Raw genomic sequence first — 16,459 nt, forward strand, 5'->3', positions numbered from 1 at the left:
ACTAAGTTCGAGGTTAGTAATTGAGCAAACACCTTCAATTTTAGTTGTTTCGAATGTTCCAACCATCATCCTTGGTATGGATGTATCTCATGGCTCTCATGGACAGTCTTATATTCTATCAATTGTTGTGGTTGTTAGCTCCAGGCATTGGCCTTTAATTTCCCGCTACAGGGTAGCAGCACGTACAAAGTCTCCAAAGCTTGAAATGGTGGATCCTCTTTTCAAAGATGAAAGCTCTATCGGATTTCTACACAAGTTCAGGCGGAGAAAGCCAATCTTATCAGGGGAAATTTTATTGGGTTAAGAAGAAATTAACACAAGTCAAGAATTGCAAGAATGTACGCTAGTGCAAACAAAAAGTGAAGACAACTTAATCAGGAAGAGAATGAAGATCACTCTTGCATCCATTCCTACCACAAATCAAGAAAACATGCATTTATGCATGATACATGAATTTGCGTCATTTCATCATACATCATTTCATACATACATATATAATTCTTACAGATTTTTTAAGAAAAGAAAAGGAAAAAAGGTCAGGATTCAAGCCTTGAATGAAAGAAATTATATTCAGAATGGCAGAACCTCAAGAATTAAGAAACCCAATCCACAGAACGATCATTGTTTTAAAGCGGGGCATTTAACCCAATCAATATACATTTTTAAGGAAACTAAGTATGATTTTCAGAGATTTCTTGACGATTACTCAATCAAGATGATGGTTTCAAAAGTTTTTAAGAACCAAGCTTGATTTTCACGGGTTTCTTATTTAATAGGTCATTCGGGCCATCAGTAAGTCTTTCGAGCATGATGCTTAAATCATTCGAGTCATCTGTAAGTCTTTTGAGCAAGATGATAAGTCATTCGGGGTCATCCATAAGACCTTCGTGCAGGATGTTTTCACAAGATTTAAAAAAAATAAAAAGCGATTTTCAAAGTTTCTCATTTATTATTTTCAGAAAAAAAAATTGAAAATTAAAATGATTCAAAGTTCCAAAAAGGGAGAGGTTCAACTAATACTAAAATTGAGGTAAATTCTCATATTCGGTGACTGCTAGACAAGTTTTATCAAGAGAAATCGATTGTCAAAGATTCTCTTGAATTCCAGACCTTCAGGTATGACATTTTCAAATTCTCAAACATATACTAACAAGTGGTACTGTTTAAATTTAAATTTTGATATTCTTGAATATAAGAGAAGCAAATCGAATTTGATTCAATCTTATCTGATGAACAGTGGAATGAATCAACGTTTCCATATATGATTTTCCCTGAAGAAGCAGTGTAACAGATCCATATTTTTTCCAGATTTGATATTTCCTGAGGAATAGTGGAACAAGTCTGCCTCGATTCAATCTTCCCTAAAGAACAGTAGAATGAATCAACGTTTTCATATCTGATTTTCCCTGAAGAAGCAGCAGAACAAGCCCTCTTTTTTCCAGATTTGATCTTTCTTGAGGAACAGTGGAACAAGTTTTCCTTGATTCAATCTTCCCTGAAGAACAGTGGAATGAATCAACGTTTCCAGATCTGATTTACCCTGAAAAAGCAATGGAGCAGATCCCTTTTCAGATTTGATCTTCAAGAATCTCTCTTGAGATATTGTTCAAATCCAGTCTCACTTGAAACAATATCATATTTCCAAATGTTATACAAGTTTACTAATTGTGACAATATTATGACACCTTTTTTTTATATCACCACTGTATATATTTTTCTAATTTAATGTGGCGCTTATCTATTTTGTCACAAAAAAACAATTAATAGTGACAAAAGTACTTTTGATAAAATTAAATTTGTCACAATAATAGAAATTTTTTGTAGTCATAAGAATATTAAAACCCTAAACTAATTGTACTATAAATAACCATATGAATTATATTTATTTCTTATTATTCTATTTTTAAATTATTGAAAATTGAAAAATTTAAAATAATATGATCGATGCCAATAATGTTGGTACAAGTGGTTGAGATTCATGAATTTAAGCTTGTAAGGCCAAGTTCGAATTCTACCACTGTCACTCTTGGTATAAAATATTTTCAATCTGTTACAATAAGGTATAAAATATTCTTGGTGCAAAACATTAAGTGACATAATTTCATGATGTCTTTAAAAATCATCATATAAAAAAGATATAACAATGAGTGACAAATAGTTGATTTTGTCATGCTAAATCTATTTTTTATGAGAATAATAAAACACCACTTTTAATGTCATATAAAATATGACGAATCAAAGTGTCATGAATAAAATTTATTAGTGACAAATGTGCAACGTCGCGAATTCAAATCGCATCGTCATTATAATAAAATGTCACTAATACTTTTTTCTATTGGAGACGATTTTACAACGTCACTATTTTATCTAAATGTCATTATAAGGTTTTCCACCAAAAATTTTGGCAGGAAAATTTTGGCACCAAACATATAGTGACGAAAATCAATGACTATTTTTGAAATAATCATAAAAGATATAGCATTAATCACTAAATATGACGAAATGAAAAAAAAACGTCATGTTATATTATAATTTGCGACGTTATACGCAACGTCATATAGAAATTTCGTCACAAATTGATAAATTTGTTGTAGTGTAATGCATTCCGCCACTGCAAGCCTATGTTTCAGATCGACGGCACATGGTTTTACGAAAAATACACACAAATAATGTTATTGGCGGTTGCACAAAACGACAATAGGAAAACTATTCACATCATCTTCACAACAGTCTAAAAAGAAGACATAGAGTCTTGGGAATTTTTCCTTAAGTACTTGCACAAATATGTTCTATCACATGTTTTATATGAGCGTTCTAGTGGGATAAGTCTTATTTCTGACAAATACTCAAGGATTATATACACAATAGAGCATATGGTACTGACCTCCCCATATCTATCACTGGTACTGTTTACGCCATATTGCTACAAATTATTTCAAAAGTTTAGGAACAAAGATGAACGCATAATGGTGCTTTGAATATGTATGTCTTTCACTCTTTTGGGATTCAGATATCTTTTCATTTATTATTTATAATTAAATGTTGCATTTTTAGTGTCTAGGTTACTCACATTCTGTATGTAAGGTTGAGGAGTTGTTTCAAAAATAGAGACTCGTGAATCAACAAAGATACAACTACATTGTTAATATCCCGAGGGACAAATGTCTTTGATCATTTGATAGGGGTAAACGATATGGTAACTTGATAACGAACTTGGCTGAGGTGAAGGGAGTGTGACATTTTTCTATCACTTTCATTGTCAAAGCAATATATTATCAGTTGGCAACCCTATTTACAACCTTGGAAAGGCAAGCAGTTGACTTGATTGCAGGTGGCCACAGAATCATCACAGACCTTCACAAAAGATTGTAAACCTTTCTGCATCAAACAAATAGGATGAATGTGACATGCGTCTCTCATGAACAAAATAAATTATGTGTTTCAGAATATTCAAGGCCATTGGAAGACATACATCACAATGCATATGTCATCAATCTACGTGATAGAACTTACGACTGCAGAGTATTCCAAATATTCAAATACTTGTGTTCGCATGTCATTAATGCTTGTTCTTTTTTCGGGTCAACTAAATGCAATTCATTATCTCATATACTTACTTGAAACTATATTCAATGTGTATCAGTGCGAGTTTTCTCTAATTGGAAATGAATGAAGTTGATGATGAACTTACAATAAGGCTATATTTTACACTATGATGCAAGAGAAATGGTCATCCATCATCAACGAAGATTTACTGTGACGAGGATTTGGTCGAACATCAAGAAAGAACCGAAAAACCGAAGCTATGCAGTATTTGTAGGATTCTCGATCACTCAAAGAACAAATGTCTCAATCGATCACACCCTCGTATCAAATAATTTATATATCATCAAATCAAATATAATGTTAAAATTTGTTTAATTTGTTAATTAAGTTCTAATTATTAATTTGTGTAAGTTATTCTTCAACAATATGATTTTTACCTTGTCTCGAACATGCTTATGAAGCCATGTTAGCTTCTTCTTCATGTAGAAAACCAAGTTTTGGAACCATTTTGAACACGCCCCACTTACAATGTTTCATATGTATCGATATTACTCTCAATTGAAAGACAAGTTACAATATTACGCCTCTAATCTTATAAATCACGAAATTTTTCAGATTAAACACCCAAAAAGGCCTCGAATATGCCTATCAAACCATTTTAGCCTTTTCTTTATGCGGTTGATCAACCGAAAACTGCCAAGAGGGGTTGAATTGGCTTTGATAGAGTTTGATAGAAACTTGAATGGAAGATAAAACTTTTTTGGCACAAATTGATTTATAGTGGTTCGACTTTCTCAACCAAAGTCTACATCCACTACCTTATCTTTCCACCACTAAGGATTTCAACAAATTCACTAATTTGTTCTTACCTTTAAGGATAAAATGTAACCTTACAATTATATCTTTTTAATGGCTAAGATATAACCACTCTAGTTTTTCTAAGGCTAAACTAGAACCACTCTTGTTTTTCGAGGTTTGATTTGTGTAAACAAGAAGACTTCTCAAGGTAGATGTTTACAATGATTAACCTCACAAGAATAAAAACAAAGGATATGCAATTAGGCTCTATACACTTATGTATAAGAGAAAAATGAAGTAAATAAGAATGAAAACTTTTTTCTCTTGATCTCTAAGCTTGGCTAGGTGTAATAACCTTCTTCAAGTGTCATTGGGTTGCTTTCATATGATGGAATGAGCTAGTGGTCGTTTCTAAGCGTTGGAGATGTTTTGGAGTTGTTGGAAGCCTTTAATCCCCTTAATTTTAGTATTTCTGCACAGTGGTTTTGAAATTAAAAAATGTAACCATTAGAACATGGGGTTTTGAAACCAGGATGGGGGTTTTAAAACCATGTACAAGGGGGTTTCAAAACTAGGCTAAAATTTTTGAAACTTTGAGCATTCTGCCTCAGAGGATTCGAAACCTTACACCAATAATTGAATATTTTGACTTATTTTGAGTTTCTAAACATACTCTAAGGTGTAGATTAAGTCAAAAATACTTTGAAAACATTTTTTTATTTTGTGGACTTTGAATTATTTTTGAATCATTTGAATAAATTCAATTAAGTCCAAAAATATTTTACCCTTTTGTTATATAAAAATATAATTTCAACAATCTCCCCTTTTTGATATAAAAAAACCTTTGAAAAATAGTTTTTGGCAAAAATTCCTCCTTACGTACCAAATTCAATTAAGTCCAAAAATATTTTACTCTTATTTGTTATATCAAAATATAATTTCAACTTGCACAAAACAATCTTTGGAACCATTTTCAACGTGATTTTAAACTGCTTAAAATATTTTGTATGTCTCAATATTTATTTCAATTGAAAGATAAATTCCAATATTACGCATGTAATCTTATAAATTACGAAAATTTTGAGATTAAATACCCAAAAATATCACTCGAACACGCCTATAAGAGCTTGGGAATTGGGCTGGCAAACAACATACCTCGTGTCTTGGAAAACGTGAGGTACGTGGAATACCACTCGTGATAAATTCTATCGCGACGATTCGATATCTCGTAAACCTTGTGTTCTTTGTAACACGAAGTCATTAATAGCAATATAAATAATGTTATGTGAAAAGTACATTCATGTCGGACGTACCTCACGCCTTGTAAAACATGTGACATTACTACAAATTTCATAGGACGCAAGTTAATCTTACGTGGACAGTTTGCTGATATTTTTTAACATATATAAGCAGGAATTATTATTAATCTTATGGGTTTCGTAGGTCTTTTTATTTAGCAACCCCCTATATAACGGCTGATTGACCTAACTGACCCATTTTTTTTTAAATTCTCCCGTTCTAACACCCGTTGACCAATATTTCTCGAAGTAGCACCCTTTCGGCTGAGGTGGCACAAAGGCGCAGCCCCTGGGACGCGCTTTACCTGGGTTTATGCTGAGTCGGATGCCACGTGTGAAAGGCGCATCCCCGGGGATGCACTTTATATGGGTTTTACTGAATCAGATGACACGCTGGTCTTTCTTTTAATAATAAAGATTTTATTTTTATTATTATTATAAATAATTAATATATTATGTAAAGTGTTTCGATTATAATTTAAGAATTATCGAATGTATTTTTTAAATGTGTGTTAAAGGTGAAGCGAATTTAGGTTTTAGTGTTATATGTTTCAGAGACTTTGGCATTTACTCATTCCACGCGACATTAATCAGATGAAATAATAGATAAAAACAAACTTTGATCTTATTGTAGTTATATGAAAAATGTATGAAATTATAATATTACACTTATTGTTATATATCTATTTTTTTTATTTTCGATCTATTAAGTTTATTACATAATTATTTAAATGTTATCAATATAGTAATTTGTTATTAATATTTAAAGAAAATATTGATGCATAAGTTAATAAAATTAGTATAATTACACATTTAATCTTTACATAATATATTAATTATTTATAATAATAATAATATAATAAAATCTTTATTATTAAAAGGAATACCAGCGTGGCGTCCGATCTAGCATAATCCCGTGAAAGTGCATCTCCGATGATGCATCTTTTACACGTGGCATCTGACTTACTATAAACTCAGGTAAAACACATCTCCGAAGATGCGTCTTTATGTCACCTCAACTGAAAGGGTACTATATCAAAAAATATTAATCAACAAATATTAGAACAGGAGAATTTAAAAAAAAACGGATCAGTTAAATCAAATCACCCTATATAACACTGAAAATTTACGTCCATATTATTTATTATACTTAAATCTAAAACTTCAAAAAATATCAATAATTTATTTATTATCGAGGTGGTTTAATTTGGAGATTTATGTACAATATCTGACTCTTTTCGTAACTGGGTCCCACTTATTGCATAGAAATCTGCAACAAACCAAACGCGCAAAGCAAAGCCAAAACCAAAACAAACGAAAGACGCAGCCCCGGAAGAAAGAAAAAAAATCAAACAGTTGCTTGCACGATCTTCAAGCAAAAAAGCAACCTTTTCGTGAGCTTCCATACCAAAAGCTAAAACAATTCTTTCATTTCATTTATGTTCAGTTGCCTTACCTTTCTGCTTAAGCAGTCTGCATTCCTCAGCCGTAATATATAAAGGTACAACTCCCCCTTCCTTCTTCTCTCCCCTTCTCTTTCATTTCGTCGTTTACAAGGGTTTTTCGATTGTTTTGAACAATGGGTTTCTTCGAGGTGGACTTCAAGTCATAATCGGCTGTTTATTCTGCTTTGTTTTTTGTGGTTTCTCTTATTTTGTTTGATTTGTTCTTCAAAGATGGAAAATTCTTTTCTTGTTCATTTTTTCTGGTTAAAGTTTCCGTTTCATCAAGCTCTTTAATTTTTTTTTGGTTCAGTTATGATCTTAGTGGAAATTTAGCTTTGATTTTGTGTTTCTTTTTGGTATGAATTTTAGGTGAGAGATAGTGTTCATTGATGGGTTATTTATCATTTTCTAGGATTGGTGGATTAGTGAATTCTTCAACCCTTTCTTTTATTGCTTTGCCTAACTTGCTTGTTCCCATCAATGTAATCCCCCCAAAACAATTGTGACCCTATTTTTATAAATAAAAATGAAAAAATAGATTTTTCTTTTGTACATGTAGTAATTAACTGTTGGATTGAACACTAAACCTCGTGGTACTGTATATTTTATGTTTTTTTCCCAGAAACTTTCCATTTTGATTGTTACAGTTGAATTGATCCAAGAATGCATTAATGTTTACAGTTGAATCAAGCTGGATATGCCAAATGATTCTTTTAATATGGCATTTCTAGAACAAGAATAGAATATGTATGGTAAAACCAAAGGTCATTTGTTTTATATATGAAATGCTTTTATTTCTCTTTCTTTTATGTCCTTCTTGTTATATGCTTTCTAGTTCATGCCGATTGTTGTAAAATTGTCTTTCTAATTTGTTTCTGTTAGTTGTCACTGAAGTTAACTTCAAGATTAAATTGATCATAGCAACTAGCTCGTAATGATCTTTGTTCTTTCTGTCTTGTTCTCCGGGGCAGACAAATATTGTTAATCGCTCGAGCTAAATGGTATTTGAGATAATAGCAGAACAGAGCTAGATTGGTTCTTTTATATTCTTCATTCATCTAGCAATCCTTTTTATACATGTATCTGGTCTACGATGGACTGATATAGCTTTGGTTGGTTTGCAGGACTATCTGTTTTCTTAGCTTTGATTCACTTCTACATATTCGATGGCCGGGGAGAGTTCACCAGTGGCACTAGATATTTCCGGGCCAGATGAGGGAAGTTCGAGAAGAAAATCCTTAGCTGGAGCAGATTCAGTGAGCATCAGAGAGAAAACACTTCCTCGTTATCTGAGAGCTTCTACTGCTTCGTGTCATGATTTCTGCAAATATGGAAAGAAACATGAATCTGAAGAGAACTCTAAACATCCCTTCCGGAAGAGGAATACAAAAAAGCCATCTGGTGACCCAAATTTATTCCGGAGCTTAGATTTACAGCAGAGGAAGAAGACAACCGCAACTGAATCCAAATCTTTCCCCAATTCCCGATCTCATACCCCTGATATGCCTGAGACCATGGAGCTTCAGCTTTCCAACTGCTCTCCTGATGGAAATAATTCTACGGTTCATGGTGTTTTGTCGGAGAAAGAAAAGATGTCAGCAGCAAAGCTTAAGCCCAATCACTCACCCAATTCCAATAGTCGTCATGATGGGTCCGGTGTCCTCAACCTAGAAGTGTCAACAAATTCGACAGGCAGCCAAACTTCTAAGAAACACAGAATACTGTCAAAGGAAGAAAAGGCATCAACGGCAAAACTCAGATCTTCACCCAATATAAAATCCAGCTCTTCCAATGCCCCAAAAGCCATGCAGAAGGGCGGATCACCATCTTCTAAGAAAGTAGAAGTCTCATTGAAAGCTAAAGAGAAAAGCTTTTCTAAATTGCATGGCACTTCGAAGCTGAAATCTCAAGCCAAAATGCTTCCTTCCGTCCCATCAGAAGGTTTAAGTGTTAAGAAGAGCAATGGAGTTAGTGATATGAAGATGGCAAAAAGGAAAAATACCGCCAAAGTCTCTGTAAAGAAAGCATTATCATCACCGAGAGCCTCATTGTCTCCAAGAGCTTCTCTTGCTAGAGCTACGAGCCTAAATGCAAGAAAGAACCTGAACCTAAAAGTGGTGCCTCTACAGAAGAATCGGAACAAGGTTGAAAAGGCTGAAACTGAGCAACCTGTCGATGAACTTGACGTATGCAATAATGATGCACTTGAAGAGAAAACCATTTATGTTATCGAGACGGAGTTGGAAAATATATTGTTGGAATCTGATAAAAATGAAAATTGTGCCGCTGAATTGTCTCCACCCATCATTTCATCACCCAAGTCATCGACTCTGCCAATGTCTCCACCTTTGTCATCACATGGCACTAGGGATGAAGATGAGTCTGAGTATACGGATGACTCTGACTCTGAATATTATGAAGGTGAAACTGTAAATACAGAAGAAGTTGAAATTTTGGAAGGAGAAAATGAAGGAAGGCCCAGAAATTCTAGGATGGTAATCTCTGATGGAAAGGATTGTCAACCTGTGAAATTATCTTTTAGGAGAGGAAAGATCGTTGAAATTCAATCCGAGAATAATGGTCCAAGGAGGCTTAAGTTCAGGAGAGGAAGATTACTTGGGGGAAACCAAAATGCTAAGGGTGAGCGGAGAACCCTTAGGACAAGAGAACATGATGGTTCCATGAATGACAACCAACCCGGTGGGGAAAAAGTTGTTTTGAGACACCAAGATTTGCAGGGGAAGAAAGACGAAAAGGGTTTGTTTAACAACGTCATCGAAGAAACTGCTAGTAAACTCGTTGAAACCCGGAAAAGTAAGGTTAAGGCCTTGGTTGGCGCCTTCGAAACCGTCATCTCCCTCCAAGACAACAAACCTTCGGCAAACACTTCCACTTGAGCTGTGGGATGAACCATCTCTTAAAACAGTTGGTTTATAGGAAAGTGGTTGGAGAATAAACCAAAGTTTTCAAGAGGTAACTACAGGTTTACACAGATGTGGAAGTTTAAAAGTAGATTTTACCGTTGACTCGTACAATCCCGGATGCTGTTTCGAATTCGAGATCCCGTGTGTACTGATATTGTCATGCTTCACACACATACAGTCTTGCGATGGGTACACTTGTTCGTTTTTTTTTTAACGAGGTTATACTATGATCGATGTTCCATCATGTGAATAAAGCAATATACTCATGACTTTGAAGTTACATTTAGGAGAAAATGAGAATGTCTGGTAACTGCAATTTACGTATTTTTAAGTGGCATATTTGCTCATGACTCATTCTGTTTTGGCTGTGTGGTTTATTGTATATTGTGTTCATTGTTGGTTATCATGTATTCCTTCATCCTTCAAATATTTGACATTTGCATTGCAATTAACGACATCGGTTAGTATACTTATTGTGCATAAGTTGAGACTTTTTTATATGGTAAATTTGATAAATTTAAAAATTGTCTTTGACAACTCAAATCCAACAATCTTTATGTACGAGTCTTTTATGTGTTTAAATATAATTTTCTAAACATACATTTGTTGAGTGATGGAAGATAAAACCTATGCATGTGTGTCATCCTCCTCGCAGTCAAGGTCGACTTGTGCTAATGCTCTTTTGATCTATGATTCTCGTTTCTTTCATTTTGGTCTTGGGTGATGTGAACGTTGGAGATTATGGACGGAAAGCCTGTCATGCCGGCAAAACACTGCACCTTTCCGAAACGTGCTTCCCATGTAGTGCGTCTTTACCAAGAAATACGATTTTCTTAAATAAAATTTGTTTGGGTGTCATTTAACTAAATAAATATAAAATGAGTACTATTCTTATACTATTACCTATAAAATAATTAGATTTTTTATTTTGAATGATAATTAATAAAATTATTAATATAATTTAGTTCTTTATATTTTATATAATATTTAAATAAAACTATTAAAATCATTAATTCAGATTCTAACACAATCAATAAAGTCTTTTACAAATTTTAACACACTAATAAATTCTTGTACAAGTTTTTATCTTAATTTGGGGGGGGGAAGAAACAAAGAAATGAGGGTAACAATGAAAAATGGAAGCATCCAATCAGTAGATTCCACCTCGCAAAACATCCATCAATTAAAGCCAAGAAATTCTATATTTCCACGTGTCACAATTTAAGTGGTTAAGAACTTTTTTTAAGTCCCGACACGAAATTTCAAACATTTAACAGTAAAACCTAAGGACTACATTTTCAAAACGCCGAAGATCTGCTTTAAATGTCAACTCCAATGGGATACCGCCACGTGGTGTAAAGTGGTCCAGCTAAAACTACTTAGGCTTTATGTCACACGTGTGATCATATAATTAGTCGTTGATGTGTGAAGAAAAGGGTAGTTGTAAGATTAATTTTTTTTGAAAATATTTAATATTTATCTTTCTGGGCGTTTTTCTTGAAAAATTATCGGTGACTGGTATATTTATATATAATACCGGTCAGACTATATTTCCGATCTAACACCCTTTGCAGTAAAGCGCGTCCTCTGTACCGCGTTATATGTTGATTTGGCGCCACGTGGGGTAAGGCGCGCCCCTGAACCGCGCTATATGCTGATATGGAATACACGTGGGTATAGCGCGGCCCTTAGAGCACGCCTTACGCCATGTAGGGTATAGCGCGGGTCAGGGGTCGCGCCTTACGTTTAATTCTCTGACATAATTATATATAGCGCGGGACAGGGGCCGCGTCATACCTTTAACTGATATAATTATATAAGGCGCGGTGTAAGTACCGCACCTTGTATAATTAAAGCAACTTTTCTCGGCTATAAATACCCTTCTCCCCCGGTTAAGTTCCTCACATCTCCTCACATCTCTCCTCTCAACTTATAAATTAATACAACAATTCCGTCAACGAGTCAATAATTCTGACAATTGTCTCATATTTGATTCAGAAGTTCGTGCGATTTTTCGTTATAAGGTAATTTTGTGATAAATTTTTTTATTATACTTATTGTTTATTATGATTATTTGAAAAAATATTATACTAATTGTTGTCAATTAATTTTTGTGTTTGTAAAATTAGAAAGCAGGAATATACGTCGAAATAGTTTTGCGGTACAGGTAATAATATAAAATTATATTATTTAAATTATTTACGTTTATGTGTAAAAATTTTATTCTATTATATTTTCGTTCATATATTATTTATTTAATCAGCATTGTTTCAGTTATTTTTTTTTTGCAGATATAATATTGCCGCACTTTTAAACTCAAAGAATGGTGCGACTTTCAGCTATCGTTTATTATGATGGTGAAATTCGAGAAGATGAAACCGACGTTGTTTTCGTATCAAATGAGCGTATTAAAATATCATTGAAGAGAAACATAACTCTTGAGGGGCTGATAACGAAGATTTCGAGAAAGATTCATGTTGGAAGTAGTAGAAGAATGTCGTCGTTGCAGTACAGATTTCCAACATCATTGTTGCCATTAACTTATGCAGCGTTCGAACTTTTGAACAATGATGATGTTGAAATGATGATTGACGCTCAAAGTAATTATTCAGACGCCGATATTGAGATGTATACAAATTTTATTCAAGTGCGTGCCGTTCGGGATCAATCATTAAGCTCCCACTATAGGTTGGCTGAACAAGTTGATCAAGTTGACAGCCCGACGACAGTAATATATAATGATTTTAATGCCATAATGGAGAGACATTCATCCGCAAATCCTTACGATATGTACCGAGGTGGGTCGACGAATAATCCGTATGGCAATATCGCGTCCAATTCAAGGGGAATGCATTCATCTGCAAATTCGTTTGACCTTAATATGGAGATGTCATCGACGTAACCATCTGTTCAGTTTCTATTTGACACGATGGCATCAAGCTCCAGGGGGAGGCATTCGACTGCGAGTTTTTTCGATCTCATATCGATATGCCTTCTAGTTCAAGGGGAAGGTATGCAAGTAGTAGGTTCTTTGACCTAAATGTGGAGCGCATGGAGGAACCATCATCTCCACCAGAAGAATCGCTTCATGAGCCTGGTGTGGATGGTGCTGAGACTGGACTATTCATTCACCCAGAATCACCGCAATTCAACTCCGATGATGATGAAGTTCCAGGAAATGTGGCACAAACTGACCCTCCTGCACACATGTATGAAGCTGATTATGGTGCAATGTATGGGCCATAATTTAAGGATATGCCTCATCTCGGTGACTATGGATATTACTCATTAATAAATAATTGTGAGTTATCGTTAGGCATGGAGTTTTCAAGCAAAGAAGAAGCGGTGATAGCTATAAAAAATTACAATATCCGTAATTCTGTTCAGTCCAGAGTCAACTGATCCACGACCAAAAAATATGTATGCTACTGTGTCCGATACGAAAACAGATGCAATTGGATGGTTTGCGTATAAAAAATAAAGAGGAAAAACAACATATGTGAACTAATAGTATATAACGGTCCTCACACATATTGTGCTGGAGGGGTCAACCAAGATCATCCCAACTTGGACTCTGAAATGATATGTTAAGCCATCATGCCCATGGTAAAAAAAGCTCTCATATAGCTGTTGTAGTGTTGATTTCAGCTATACAATCGCAGTATAGATACACTGCCTCCTATAAAAAAGCTTGGTTGGCAAAACAAAATGCCATTGTCAAACTTCATGGTGAATGGGATGCATCTTACAACGAACTTCCAGGTTGGTTTAGGCTGGTGCGGACGTTGAATCCTGAGACAATTATGGACTTCAAAACCTCCTATGCATACCATAATGATCGAGTTCTTCTCGATCGATGCCAATTCTACCGGTTTTTTAGAGTTACCCACAGTGTGTTAATGTTGTCAAATACTGCAAGCCTGTGGTCTAGATCGACGGGACTTTCTTGTATGGAAAATACAAACAAGTTTTATTATTGACAGTTGTCCAAGATGGCAATCACAACATTCTTCCGGTTGTTTTTTCTCTTGTCGAAGGAAAAGATACAGATTCTTGGGGTTTTTTCCTCCGAAATTTACGTGCACATGTTATCACGAGGGAAAACATCTGTGTCATTTCAGATCGTAGAGCTGAGATCAAAGCAGGAATGGAGTCTTTAGGTCCAATGTGGCAACCACCCTTTGTCCAACTTAGGTATTGTCTCCGACACATTGCTGCGAACTACCATGGAAGGTACAAGAAGAATAATGAGCGTCAATTAATTGTGCGCATGGGTAAGTGAAACTGATGTAGTTTGTTTTATTTCGATCCTTTTAATTTTGCAAAGAAAGCAAGTTAGTAAGTTATACATTTTTTGATTAGGTTACGAACTACTTCCTCGAACGTTTGAATCAATACTTCAAGATTTGCGGGCGAAGAACGAGGAAGGATACGATTATATCAGCCTCATCGATAAAGAAATGTGGACGAACGCATATGATGGTGGATATCGATATGGACACATGACGACTAACTTGGCAAAGGCAATCAATTCAACATTAAAGGGTGCACGTCACTTACCAGTAGCCGCTTTGGTAAAGACTATATATTTTCGTTTGGGGGCGCTTTTTACGAAGCTCGGGGGACAATCTCAAACTTGGATGCAAGGGGGTCATGTCTATCACCCTAGATTAATTCCAGATCTACAGAAAAAAAAATTTCTGCATAAAATGGAATGTCTGTAACAAGCTTCTCTAGAAGGCATGAAATGTTTCGTGTCACAGAGTTGTCGCGACCTCTTCAAGGGATTGAAGTTGTGTCATTAAGAGTAAATCTAAGGGATAGAACGTGCGACTGCGGGTTTTTTCAAGCTCTAAAGTATCCATGCTCTCATGTGATAGCAACTTGCTTGCATACACGTCAAGACTATAACCATTTTGTGGATCTCGTATACCTATTATCTGAAGTTTTTAAGGTATACGAATTTGAGTTCCCCCCATAGGTAATGAAAAAGACCCTGATGAGGTTCAAGATTGGCTTCCGATTGTACCAAATTCGAGTTTATTGAGGGAGCGTGGTCGTCCAAAATCCAATCAAATTCATTGCGATATGGATATTTGAGAAAGATCTAGACAAGACAGAAGATGTGGGCATTGTAGAAACTCAGAACACACTAGAAAAACATATGTTGCCATCAAGTAATAATTGATGAGGAAATGATGTATTTGTTTATCAAATAATAATTCTTGAACTTTAATTTGCATTTACTTCAAGTTAATGTCATTCGACAATCGCTGATGAAGATTAAAAAAAATGATACAATAATACGAGTTAGACGTTTATGTTATATGTGATTATAATAAAAGAGATAATAAGTGATAAACTTAAGAAAGTTATCGAACACAATCATTAAATTTTATCAAACTAATAACAATTTGGTATTTAAAAATAATTTTAAATACAACAAACTTACAATAAGTATTAAATGGTAAATGATAACCAAATTACAATAACTGATATTAAATGGTAATAAACAAAATTAACTGAAATACATTAAAAAAAAGTCCAACAAATTTAACAAAATAAAGTAAATATTAAATGAGAAATAATAAAAAATTACAATTAAAAAGTCCAATAAACTAAATACAAACATAATAAAAAAACAAAATCTATCGATGCCTGCGACACGAATGTGTTCCGCAGGGCGGTGGCTGTCGGTCTTGAGGAGGATTTCTTCGTATCACTGGTTGTGACTCCTCGCTGTCATCATCATCGTCGTCGTCCCCTCCTCCTGAGTAGGTACATTAGGTTGTTGAGGAGCTGATGACGATGAAACACCTCCATAGAATAAGGACCCTGGAGATGTATGACTGACTATCCCACCGGCCTGCGAAAACTGGGAAAACTCATAAAACTCAGACATCAGTGTGAAAACTGTACATGAGGTGTTTGTGCTGAGGCCATGGGTGATGAGGCTGAACCCACCAAATATCCAGTATATGAACCCCAAGTCAGATATGCAAACATAGACCCATAATAGCCTCCAAGAGGGGTCATTTGTGACGGTTGTGGCAGTGGGGTCATAAAACCAGGTAAAGGCGACGGCGGCGGCATCTGGTAATGGAAAGGCGGTGGCGGCATCATATATGGTTGCTGCTGTGAAGGTCCTGCTGGTGCAACTGAGGATGAACCGGAAGCACCTGCTCTCCGTTCACGAGTCGGAGGACGATAGTGCTGTGTCGGTGAATGTCTCTGTCGATGTCGTGGAAAGGTCTGCCCTCGTGCATCCTCGGGAAGCACAAACGGTTTCCCATTACTGTTGAACCACTCATAATAACCGTCAGCAACCATCAAGAGGTCATAAAAAATGGGCTCTTTACGGGGAAGGCACTGATGTCGATCCTCCCACAACACGACCCACTCATGATGCCTCACTAGCCAATCCGTATCTGTCTTGCCGTGTCTATCT

At 35.2% G+C, this 16,459-nt stretch overlaps 1 protein-coding gene across 1 annotated transcript; it reads left to right on the plus strand.

The window, feature by feature from the left end:
- The first annotated feature begins 6,979 nt into the window (after positions 1-6,979).
- On the plus strand, positions 6,980-10,350 carry LOC120187856. Its single transcript, XM_039191456.1, has 2 exons — positions 6,980-7,143; positions 8,212-10,350. The coding sequence occupies exon 2, from the start codon at positions 8,254-8,256 to the stop codon at positions 9,982-9,984; it is 1,731 nt and encodes a 576-aa protein (XP_039047387.1). The 5' UTR covers positions 6,980-7,143; positions 8,212-8,253; the 3' UTR covers positions 9,985-10,350.
- Positions 10,351-16,459: the final 6,109 nt, after the last annotated feature.

The sequence above is a fragment of the Hibiscus syriacus genome, unplaced genomic scaffold (assembly GCF_006381635.1).
Source record: "Hibiscus syriacus cultivar Baekdansim isolate YM2019G1 unplaced genomic scaffold, ASM638163v2 tig00113726_pilon, whole genome shotgun sequence".
Taxonomy (NCBI): domain Eukaryota; kingdom Viridiplantae; phylum Streptophyta; class Magnoliopsida; order Malvales; family Malvaceae; genus Hibiscus; species Hibiscus syriacus.

Coding starts and splice junctions, on each gene's coding strand:
- LOC120187856 (XM_039191456.1), top strand. CDS start 8,254: ATGGCCGGGGAGAGTTCACCAGTGGCACTAGATATTTCCGGGCCAGAT.